Genomic DNA, 12,275 nt, shown 5'->3' with positions numbered 1-12,275 from the left:
TTTAGCATTAAAAATAAAGAGAATTCATCTTTAAATATTGATCGTGATATCCATTTCTTGTTCACAACTGATTGACCTCTGGTCAAAAATAAAGTTTTTTGTTTGCAGACATGTAACTGCTTAAAAAACTGAGGTTACAGTAAATTACATTTAAAAAGAGGGGGGTGGGGTTAGCGCCCAGTCGGCCTCTACCGCTGTCACTCACTCAGGATCTGCCTCACAGCATGATGCTGCCACCACCAGGCTTCACGAAGAGGTGGGTTGTGTTTCCGAGTTAGTTGAACTTTGCTGCTGTGACGTGTTCCATTGAGTACATAAACCAAACACTCAACATTTTTGACACTTAGACGGTTGCTGTTCACTGGCGATGACATATTACTGGAATCTGTTCCGGATCAGAAATGTTAAAAAAATGAAATAAAATACAAAAATTGTACTTGCTGTCAGAGACAGCGTCCACAGCCGTGATACAGACGGCCCCAGGAGGGAAGAGATTGCATCTCAATAGGAGCGAGGCGCTAAAGTTGCTTTATCTTCTGTATCGAGCTGCAACAGCAGAGGCTTTCTAACTGTTTTTTTCCTCAATGTTTTGTGTGTTAGTAGAAGATACGAAGATAAAGCTACTTCAGACATGCATATTTGTCAAAAATTGTGCTATAAAAAGGAATTAAGACTAGAATTGGTCTTATTGAGATGCACCCATGGGGTCGATGTGACTTAACAAGACACATTAGACAAGCAGGACCACCCACATTTAAAAACCATACAAATGGAGTGAGGACAATGTTCATTTTGCTTTTCTGACATAAAACAAGAGTAATGAATTAAATAAAGAAAACTGTGCATTTTAATTTAGACCAATAATGTGATTCCAATGCAGCACAAACATATTTACAAGATCCAAAAAAATAAAAGTAAACTTTTTTTTAATGTCCTAATACCCCCACATCACACAGCCATAGAACATTTTCTCTTTTATCCCCGTTTCTCTTAACTCAAAGTAAAAACTATATGAAAGACTTATGAAAATATAGATTATTCCAACGTGGTTGTATTGTGGACTGCTCTCTTCTCCTCTGTTAATGTCGTTTTCTTCTGATCCTTCTTCTTCATCCTCTCTATCTTCAATAAGGGTGTCAGGTGTTACTGCTCTGTCCCGCTAACCTTTCCCAACCCTAACCCCCTCCCTAACCCGGCGTGTGGCACTGAGTCACAGGATCTCTGAAAAGGCTGTTTCCTTCACAGCTCGTCCCGGTCCCTTCTGAGAATAGTGTAGCGAGTCTCGCTGGGCGCTAGCTTCTGGAATGAGCTCTCTGGAGGATTGCTGGCCGCTTCCTTCTCCTCCTGAGAAGAAGAAGAAGAAGAATCAAAGTTGTTACGATCACAAAATATCCCTGTGCTCACAGAGGGAGTCAGTTCTGCCCGCTGACCTGTCCTGGCGTGGAATCTGTGGGGTCTGGACCGTGGTGAAACTCTCGGTGAAGCTTGCCAGAGTGAAGATCCAGAACAAACTGTCTCAGCTTACCGGGAACACTGAAATAAAGGATACAAACATGTATCTATCATTAACCGGAGCTCCAGTGTTTTTGTTCTTTGATTTATTGTAATTTTTTAATTCTTAACACGATCAACGTAATTCCAGTAGATTCTGAATCTACTGGAATTACGTTGATCGCGTTAAAGTTTAAAAAATTACAGAATGTTAAAGATTTTGTGTTTAAGCGTCACCGGTGACGCCTCACGTGTTCAAGGGTTAAGTCTAAAAATGTCTATTTTCAAGCAGCGAAGGACTTTTTACAGTCAGGCACTGCTGGTTCCCGCTCATAATCCCATGTTTCAGGAAAAAAGCAGACAAAAATGTACATATATATATATATATATATATATATAAAACATACCCTGTGCTAATGTAATTGCAAGCTGTGTGCTACATGCAATGTTGATGTGATGTAATTAGGTTGTGGAGGGCTAGTCAGTCCTCCGGGCTTCTGTCTATCTGATCAGGCCCTGATTGCAGTAGGAGGGGGGGAAAGCCAATTGGTGGAGGTGGTGGCGGTGGGGGGAAATAAATAAGATTAAATTAGATTAGACTGGATTAGTTTAGCACTTATTGCACGTGCCAAATCATGTCACATTAGCTCCGGTGTCCTGGCCCATTCATAAAGGACGGATTTTAGGAGGTGTGACATTTCTCTGTCGTCGGGAGCGCAGTGGATTAAGGAGCATGTGTGTGCTGCAAAATTCATTTTATTTTATGACAAAGAAATTCTATTATGAACAATTACACATGCAGGTGAGTGATTTATTGTGTGGATTATTGGGCAATAATGTCTCAAAAATATTCAAGAGAATCCTCTGATTAAAAATGTGGATAATTACATTGAAAAGTGAGAATTTTTAATCTTCACAGTTTGTTGGGATCATTTATACTTACGAGAGGTCTTTGAAGTCAGGAAAGACATACATGTGTCTGAACGAATCTATAGCTATGACAGGACAGTCGGCTGGAGTTTTCTGGATGTGGAGTAGAGGATGTCGGAATTTATCGCAGTCTGCATGGAGGAAGTTTATGGACCCTGCGTAGGACACAAGACATATTAGCCCTACTTCTACTCTTTGCTGCAAGAAATAACACAAAAACGAGTCACACTCGTACCTTTTTCACTGATGAGTTGGCGAGCTACTTCATGTTGAAATTTCTCTAAGCTTTCTGTGTCCTCTTTAATGTGGAATAAAATGAGGAACGGGAGCCCTTCCTCAGTCAGCTCCTGGAGATGACACACATACACCGAAGGTTAAGGAAAACGGTATCTGGATCTTTTGAGGTTCAAAAGATGGACAAACATCAGATGCTATATCAACATCTCAGTGCCCCTACAAGCCTCTAACCGTACAGACACACAGGGGCATTTGATGAGAGTTCAAGAATGTGCGTTATTCGCTTTTAGACCACGGTCACATGTCCCTAAACGCACCTGTGCTGCAACCCAAATGCATGTTTTTCAGCTAAACCGGTCGCACTGTGGCAGTTAACTTAAGTTTTAAGAAAAAGTTAAAATTGAGCAGATGATTTTTTTGGCATCGGGCAGTGGCTGCCTGGGAGGTCGTGCTGTGGCAGGCGGTTAAAAGGAAGGACGTATGGCTATAATTGACTGATCGGGGGGTCTACAAGGTCCCTAAAATCATCTGATGATCGGCCGATTTTAGACAGCCACCCTCCAGTCACTACACTGCTACCATACAATTGGACCGTGGCAGTGGGACAGCAGCAGCGCTGGCACTTGACGATGGCTGTTGACATGGGCTGGGGGCCCGGTGATGATGGACAACAAGCTGGTGACCCCCTGAGCCACCATTTTTTCTAATATTTCATGTCTCTGTGCATACACAGAAGCTCCCTGAGCTAATGGAACACCACCACCAGGCTGCCAATATCTGCATTCATGACCAACAATTTAAAGAATTGAAATCTGGCGGCAGTAGCTAATCTATTAGATTCTGCCACTGCGCTGAGAAAGCTGTATATGTGACCGTATACAGCGTTCACACTGGACAGCCACTACCTGATACCAGCACATACTCACATTTGGTGGAGGCTTGGTGCGAAATGTCAAAATGGTGCAAATCTTGCTCCAGTTTTTTTCTTTCACAGCTCTATTCCGATAGATGAAAGACTTCATATATCATTTGTCACATTATTCCGAAATTGTGAATTTCTTCTTCATAATCAATTTTGAAAATGACGTTACCTATACATCACTACCAAATATGAGTCCCAGAGTGGTCAAAGTTCAATCGTTTAACTTTCAACACGCATTCCTTGGCTGAACGTTTTGTACGGAAAGCCCCAAAATAGTCTTAGAAACTTGTGTACCAGTGTGTGAACGCCCAAAACGCACATACATGCCGACACATCGACATTTTGTTGGAAATAATTGTTTGAAGCTGAGGCTGGTGTGAACATAGCCTTCTAAAGTTAGTCAGTAAGACTGAAAACAGGCAACAAACCTCTCCGTTCTCAAAGGTGATCTCTCTTACGAGAGGAACGCACTTGTCCTGCGTCCATGCGTATGACAAGTCAAAGTTGGTGAGGGAGCCGAGGTAGACCATGTCCGGGGCGCTCTCGCCCACCGGCTTGTAGATGACATTGTCTCCACTGAAACGCTCAGACGCTGATACTTCACTGCAAAAAGGAAGAACTCAAATGTGAATAAAACGGCGTTGAGGAAATGACAATAATGAAAGTCTGTGCTCATCAAGACGAGGTTTTCTTACCCAATAGCAGCTAAAAATGTGCAGTCATCTCGAAGGATGTTTGCAACTTTTTCAAAAGTGTGATAGTTATTTGAATCCTTTGTTTCAAAAAACCCAATTATGTTTCTCCTGCTTCTCTGTTAAAAAGGAGAAATGACAAGAAAAATAAATCTTTTTATAATTAGATCTACATTTATGTTACTAGAGAATGTTTAACCACTTACATCTACTGAAGTAATTTCCTCCAGCGAGTGTACTTCTTTTACAGGATCAACCTGCTGCTGGCGGATGAAGTCAGCAATTGCCGTCACTGACCTCTGACCCCTGTATTCCCTCTTCATCATCATCCCATTGCGGAACAACTTCAGAGTTGGATACTTAGTGATTCGGTAACGCTGAGCAATGTCCGCTGCATCGGGGAGCAGAAGAGGAGAGGGAGGAGGATTTAAGCAAAGAAAGACTAATCAATTAATGAAGAGCAAGAAGAGGAGTAAAAACACAGGGGGATGGGTGGATGAGAAGCAAAGCAGTGGCAGAGATGGCAGTTAAACCTTAGTCTGCAAAGGCTGCCCTCAGTCAGCTCTGAGCTCTGATCTCCCACATGAAAGCAGCCTCCCGCCAAGAGTAAATATTCTCTCTGCACACACTAAATGAGTGTGTGTGTATGTGTGGCAGGTGTCAATCTCTCCGTGGGGAGTCTCTAAGCCTACAGTCTTCACAGGAAGCAGCAGTTTTGTCATTAGTCTTCAAACAGTTTGCAGGTCATCAATAATTCCCTTTAATTTGCTTTATCTCAAAAGGGCTGGCGGTGTATGTGCCCGGGCTTTGGAGTAACGGGCATCTTCGTGTGCATATGTGCATCAAATACAGTATGAGAAGACATGTTGGCTTTTATTGGGTCCTTGTATTGAAAATTGCCACAAAAAGTTTTTTTTCTTAATGGCTTGTTGGTGAAACATTTCTTTGCTGAAGATCTGTGTTGCACCGGGAAAACCTTTTTTGGCAAACAGCGTATTCAGCTGTTACAACTCGTTTGTTGAACAGATTATTGCAATTTAACTATTTCCTATTTGACACTCAATTATATGTCATGGAAGCATAAAAAGGCACAACAGCAGCAGCACTGGTCTAAGGTCATTCACACAGAAACAGCCCCTTCTAGTTGATCTCACAGGTCTGGATTTGGGGTACAGGTAAGTTGAAAGCTACTCCCTCTTCTTAACTACCAAAAATCTCGAGTTAGACTACATAAATTCTGACTTGTGTGAGTGATTGTGGAGTGCAGAGTTAGGTCATGGTGAAGATACAGTATGGAATCATTACTTTTTGATATATCTCTGCATCTGAACTCTTTTCGGGATGACATCCAGAGGACTCCTCACTCACTTCAACTACCCTCTTGACCTCCTTTATTTGATTCAAGAACTTCCTGTTTGGTCTTCCTCCAGGCCTCCTTCCTGATAGTTTTAACTCCAGCATCCACTCTACTCACTCTTCTCTTCTAAACATGCCATAACCATCTCCATCTGCTTCGCTGCATTAATCTCCAAACATTCTTTTCTGCGGCCCTCGTCTCTAAACCAACTGAGGGCCGCATTCCTTTTTCCAACATATTCTGCTCTGGCATGTTATAATTGGCTGGACACACCTGATCCAGGTAATCAGCTGTGAGTAAAGGCACTGATATCTGGAAAACACGCAGACACACCTACACTTGAGGCCTGGAGTTGTCGACCCCTGCTCTAAACCCACATCACTGATCAACTGTACTGTTTCTAACAGTGCAGCAATGAGCACAGTTTTGTTTACAACATTGTGATTCACAAGTTCGTGATAGTAAACAACTCAATGTTGAATTTGATTACAGTTTCACATAACTAGTAACTGAAACAGAGAACCCAGCGAACAAGCCCGACAGGAAAAAGCAGTTATGGTCAGAGGAGAGAATGGTCACATGAGTCTGCAGTGTTGGCTTCAAGTTGTAAGCCATATCCTACCATAAATATTGACACTAGATCTCTAAAAGACTGTCTGCAGTTAAAAGGTGACTGTTGAAGACACAACATTGACTGTAAATATAGAATTGGACTGGATGAGCCCTCCCCCCACGTTCCAATCAGGAAGTACCCGCTGGCTCCAAGAAGCCAAAATCCCATTACTCTGTCTTTTTTGTTTGTTAGAATAGTCATTCTTGCACTGCTACTTTTTTTTTTAACATGTTCTTGCTAAATATATATTTTTTCATATTTCTTCTCTATCGCAAGTTATTCAAATTATAAACTGATCAATCAGATCAATTGGGCTGTTTTCAATGGTTAGGCTGTGGACTTCCAAGAAGCTTACTCCTGATTGGCGACAATAGTTGCCATAGAAACGTTGACTCAGACCGACTCTGATCACTGTCGCCTGGCTCCAACATAGCGACGACATTATTTCAGAAAAATACAGACTGAATTTCCTTTATTTCACTGGAGCCAGAAGTAAATCATTTTCCATTGGTGACATCACACCTGCTCAGTCCATTTCTTTATATACAGTCAATGAGACACAAGCAGATCACTGCAGGTGCTGACAGTTAGCTGCTAATCAAGCAGCTGATCGTCAACACCTGTGGGCCACTAGACTCAAACTAAGAGCCAATAACAATAGCAAAAAAATGTCATTTGATTTTAGTCATTTAGGTAAATGAATGTTGACTAAAAAATTAAAAAAAAATATTGTCTCTTTTAGACATTAGTATGAAATTGGTTTCATGGCTTTTAATTTTTAGTATAAAAATGAAGGTAATAAACTTTATTTTACATTTTCTAGCTCTTTGGTAACCTTATCTGTTGATAAATAATGATTAATCCTCAAATAACTTTGTCTACTAAGATTTTGCAATGAAATTTACCTTTAATAATTATACATAGATAAACTCAATTGCTAAAACAAAGTATTATTGTCACCATTTAGGACAAATGGATGTGTTTTTGAGGTGTTATTCATGTAACAGATTGATAAAAAAAACACGTATCTGCTATGATAAAGTGATACACAAGTTCTAAAAGAAAGGTATTCAGCTGACATTTTTCAACGTAGTTTAACAACGGTTTTCCACTCCCCGACACTAAGCCTCAAACAGCATGCAGGTGGTGGATATAAAAGCTAAGTGAAAGTACTAGAAAACGCTAGCTCGCTCATTTTTCTGCATGAGTTGATGAGTAAATATTTAAGTTTCCAAAGAAACGGATGTGAAATGAGTTTGTATAATAGTATTTTCACACCCTTTTGACTCAGCCATTGCCTACTGACATTTATTTCGAATAATATACACAAATTCCAAACCATTATTTTTGAGTGTCAATAGGAATATTCCTTATAAAGATACATTTAAAGCAGTTTTACCTCACAGGTGTTAAGATATTAATACTTCATTGTAATAGCAGGAAGTGAGAGCAAAACCCCTGTGTGACTGTGAGTGCACACACCCATGTGTGGTTTTACACTTAATGTCCAGTATTTCAACTACAAAACATATTTACATATTAGTAGTAAATGGTTAAAGAGAGTCAGTTAAAAGAGAAATGAAACAGAACTCCGAGCTGCATTTGTCATATCTATACAACAGTTGGTGGCTTATGTGGTAACAAACCCACAAACTGACTGCTAAATGTAAAGTAAAAGTAAATTTTGTAAGACTGCATTTGTGAAACTGTTTTTAAAATGTAGTTGATTTAAAGATCTATGAACTCAAGCAAATGTTGCTGAATTTGAGTGACTATAAGCAGCCATTTATGATCAGGAAACGCTGAGCTGCTTCAGATGAGAATATAAAATGACTTTTTTGTCCTTCATTTGATAAAGCCAAAAACGGCTCATCAAATGAATGACAGAGGTCTGCTCTCAGAGGGGAGGGGCCAGGATAGGTCTGAGTTTATGACTCTTTGGTATTTAAGTTTCATTTCTTTTTATGCTGTAATTCTTCATTTTCAAGAGTAAATCTAAAAGAATTGAACTACAAATGCCAAACCTTGATCCAAATGATGTTATAACACAATGTTCATGAAGAACAGGGAGGATGGGGGGTCTTCAAAAAGAGAAATCCAACCAACATGGCAATTGTGACTTTACAATGACTTTTTTGCCATTAACTGTTTTTATGCAAGCTCTAAAGCCACATATCTAAATGACAAAGTTAACCCCAAACTCCACCTATACATCTTTGCAGATGATTAGCACCACAAATGTGAGAACAATCGATTTTCACTTGTGCAACTTCACAATCCAAAACTGCATCAAATCCATTTATTAAGGTAATAAACAGTTGTTTGTGCCTACACTATTCGCAAGGTGGAGATATATTTAAGTGTAGCTTTGTTTTTTTTGGGTTGTGTTGTGTATTTTTATTGAAAGCACTGTGCAACAAGCAGTGTTCCCTGTTTCACTGTGACAACTTCGAAACAAATATGAACAAAAAGTAAAACAAAACAGTGATTTTCTTGTTTCAAATCATGTAGCTTTTAGCAATCTTAGATATTTAAATGCATGAGATTCACATTTTAATAAATATAATTGCATATTTTTTGCTTAATGTGTCACATCCCCAGCAGTATACTTTAGTAAAATAAGAAGTGGGAAACAGTTTGATTCATTATGAAAATTTGTGCTTCGAAAATGACATTTCATCTAATTCATAGTGTAAGCTCCAACAATTGAAACTATCATTGAACACCTTAAAAATAACAATAATAAAATGTGTGAGACATAGGAGTCGAGTTTTAGCAGAGCCTAAAGCATTCCTAAACCCCGACCTCAAAGCCAACCCACACATGAAGGAGCCACCTGAAATTCAGATGCACAGATATCTATAAAAAGAAAACTAGTCTATGACATTTGGCCCCAAAGTGTGTTAGCTAAGACTTTTCATTTAGAATATTTAAATTTTGACCTAACAACACAGATAGGTGTTTTACAAAGAAGCGAGACAGAAAAAGACAAAAAGAAGTCGGTAAAACTCACAGTGCTGGTCGCAGTCAACACGAGCAAACACCACCTGTTTCGTATCGGGAAACTCCTCTCTCACTATGTTTGACGCCTCCTCAAAGATTGGATGCAGCATCTGGCTGAACCGACACCTGTGGAAAGTTTGATAGAGCAAAACGATTTCAAACACTTTACTTAGCTTAATTACACTGAAATTATTGCCTCTGCTCAAGCCATTGAGTTCCTTTGGTAAACAACTATCCTACAGTACCTCCATTTAAATAAAGGTCTGTGGAATAACTAGAAAAATTAAGTTAAAACATGATGAAATTATCAAATTAAAAATAAAACTTACCAGTCAGCATAAAAATTAACCAACGCCACCCCTGCATTATCTGAAAGGACAACCAAAGACAAAAAAGATTCAGTACGTTTGCCAAAAAATGGGTTGTAAGCATAGTTCCTGGTGTTTTTGGTTTATTATCAGAAAAACAATTCAAATATACTTAAAAAAAGTGTTTTTTACACCCAGAAATGTAAAACATAATTAAATACTAATTCTCTAATACTGACAAAAAAATAAAAGAAGAATAGCTTGTAAAAATTGTAGGCAAAAAAACTATACTTTTAAGAACATAATAGGAAATGTAAAGTTGACATAAATTATTTACAAAAATTTAATTTTTTATTTTTAGCTGCTCTCAGATGAGCTAATTGTAACGCCTTACTTAGGACGTCATCAATGTTTGAAGATTCCAAACTGACGATTTCTGCTTGTCCAGGAGAAGAGAGGCCCATCACCTACAAACACAGTTTAGATGAGCTGGCAGTTTAAACATAAAAAAGACAATGACTCAGCTTTACACCAACTTGTACAGAGGAAATGTAGAAGTTAAAGAAGCCATTAATATCCAAGAAACTGGAGGAAACCACCCCCTGAAAGTCAGTGTGACGCTATTGCTCTGGAGAAAAGTTGAGCCATAAAACAGCTGGGATATAATTTGATCCTAAACCTATCATTAAGAAAAGTTCCAGAACAGAGGTCTGTTGACTCTCCATTGTCTCCCGGTCCTAATTTTGACCAGACGTTTTTCATACTAGTCATGGGCTAAATATACAATAAACAATGTCACCTTTTCTCTGCCTGCAGAGCTGCCGATTTCCAACACAGCCCTATTATTTACAGGAAAGCTGCGAGTGTGCGCACATGCAAATGCGTACAGAAATTTCACAATAGTATCAATTCACATTGCATATAAAATTACAATCAAACGGAAAATTGGAGTCTCGTAGTAGATTCCCCCTTTTGTTTTTTAAAGTAACAATATTTTGTTGTTTTATTTTTTTGCATCCCTCATTAAAAGAAAAACATTTTGTGGTATAAACATCCCAAAAAATGTCAAGAAATAAATCTAAAAGTTGTTTTTTTAATTTAGTTTTTCTAAGAGCAACTCTTTACCATCTTGAAGTTAGAAAGATATCCTTCAGACATGTCCTCGACAGCTTCTGAAATAAGGGTTTAAAACGTATATTTTCATAGAACAGTGCAAAAAAATAAAAAATAAAAAAGACTATGAATTAAAAAGAAGGAAACTCTAAGTAATAAACACTTTACAATTCATATAATATGTGAATCTTTTTTAACATACTTTGTCAAAGGTGAAAATTTTGAAATTTTTATGGCTGCATCATAAAACCACAGCCAAAAATGCATTTAATTACAACATTAGAGCAGCATCACCACACACATAAAATGTTTGTCTATCTGCTCATCTGTGTGATATGAGGCGACCAAAGATCCTCTTCAAACAGGATGTAAAAACGGTGAAGCAATCACAAAGTAACCAGCCTTGAAGAATTTAGACTGTGTAAAGACAGCTTCATTGTTTGCTTAAAAGCCCAACTATTTCATCTGCCACTCTTTCATGTTCCTTAAGGTGTTTTTGTAATATTTATATATTTTCTCCTTAACCATTATCAGCATTGCATTTCCAGTTTTGCAGGTTGCACACCACATTAATGCAGAACTGCTCAAAATGACACCCTTGTCAAATCCAGACGTGAGATCTCTACTGCTCAGCAGTTCAGCAAGAAGTTTTCATTTCAGGCCAAGCTGCGCTTTCCTTACTTCCGGGTTGTCAGCCAATCAGAATGAGCCACAACAGAGGAATTTACCAACCGGCGAGCATCAAACACACATTAAACCGCAGAGTTCGCGAATAACTTTCTACATTTTTACAGCAGCTATTGCAAAACATTTTGCAACGAGGCGAACAAAAACACCCAAGCAAGCCGATCTTGTAATTAGACATTTTATTTGTGCTACAAATAAGCGCCAATAGCTTATTGTTGGCTAATGTTCACCATATACACCAAGTTTTCAATGGATCACACTTGAGGACAAATTTTAAATTGCTGCTACACACTTCCCTTTACTCATCTCCGTTATAGCTTCTATAAAAGTATAATTTATATCGACTATAAAAAGCCTATAAGTTGACAAAGCACACAGCTAATTCTTGGAGTGGCTCTACTGTCTGGCAGAGAAAACCCTGTCAAAAATATCTCCGCATTGAAGGTATCCATTATCCCCAACATCTATAGTGAGTGAGATGACTGAGGATCAAACTCCACAACCACAGACCTTCATCGGCTAGCTCACAGCTAACTCCTCAGCAGAAGTCACTTGGCTAACATTAGCTTCATCTGGTAGCTGAGGGCAAGAACCGAAGCAAGAATACGATGCTTACCAGTAGGATAATCGTAATGGAGCAGATTTTAAGGTTGACAGAGTGGATTAATTGTTTCATTTTATGGTGAAGATTTTTGAGGAGAAAGGTTTCCAAATCTTTCCAGTACGTCTCGACGCCGCTCTTCTCCGGTGCAAGAAACAAACGGCGAACCAATCTCACGGTGACTACGGAAACGTCAGACCTACTTCCTGGTACACCGCATTGTCTTTTGGGTAATGTAGTTCAAGGCTCCAAAAAGCAAACTAACAGTATCGCTAAAACTCAAATCATGGCGATTTTTCCCGTTTTTTTTTTTTTTTTTTT

General features: G+C 38.9%; 1 protein-coding gene across 1 annotated transcript; it reads right to left on the bottom strand.

Moving 5' to 3' along the window:
- Nucleotides 1-824: 824 nt before the first annotated feature.
- erp44 (endoplasmic reticulum protein 44) lies at nucleotides 825-12,205 on the bottom strand. Its single transcript, XM_024267248.2, has 11 exons — nucleotides 11,970-12,205; nucleotides 9,948-10,020; nucleotides 9,575-9,614; nucleotides 9,256-9,371; nucleotides 4,479-4,663; nucleotides 4,276-4,391; nucleotides 4,009-4,183; nucleotides 2,657-2,768; nucleotides 2,435-2,576; nucleotides 1,431-1,533; nucleotides 825-1,344 (listed from the first exon to the last, which is right to left on the bottom strand). The coding sequence occupies exons 1-11, from the start codon at nucleotides 12,027-12,029 to the stop codon at nucleotides 1,240-1,242; spliced, it is 1,227 nt and encodes a 408-aa protein (XP_024123016.1). The 5' UTR covers nucleotides 12,030-12,205; the 3' UTR covers nucleotides 825-1,239.
- Nucleotides 12,206-12,275: the final 70 nt, after the last annotated feature.

The sequence above is a fragment of the Oryzias melastigma genome, linkage group LG16, assembly GCF_002922805.2.
Source record: "Oryzias melastigma strain HK-1 linkage group LG16, ASM292280v2, whole genome shotgun sequence".
Classification (NCBI taxonomy): Eukaryota; Metazoa; Chordata; class Actinopteri; order Beloniformes; family Adrianichthyidae; genus Oryzias; species Oryzias melastigma.
The sequence above is the reverse complement of the archived record's forward strand: the minus strand, read 5'-3'. Positions and strand labels throughout refer to the sequence as shown.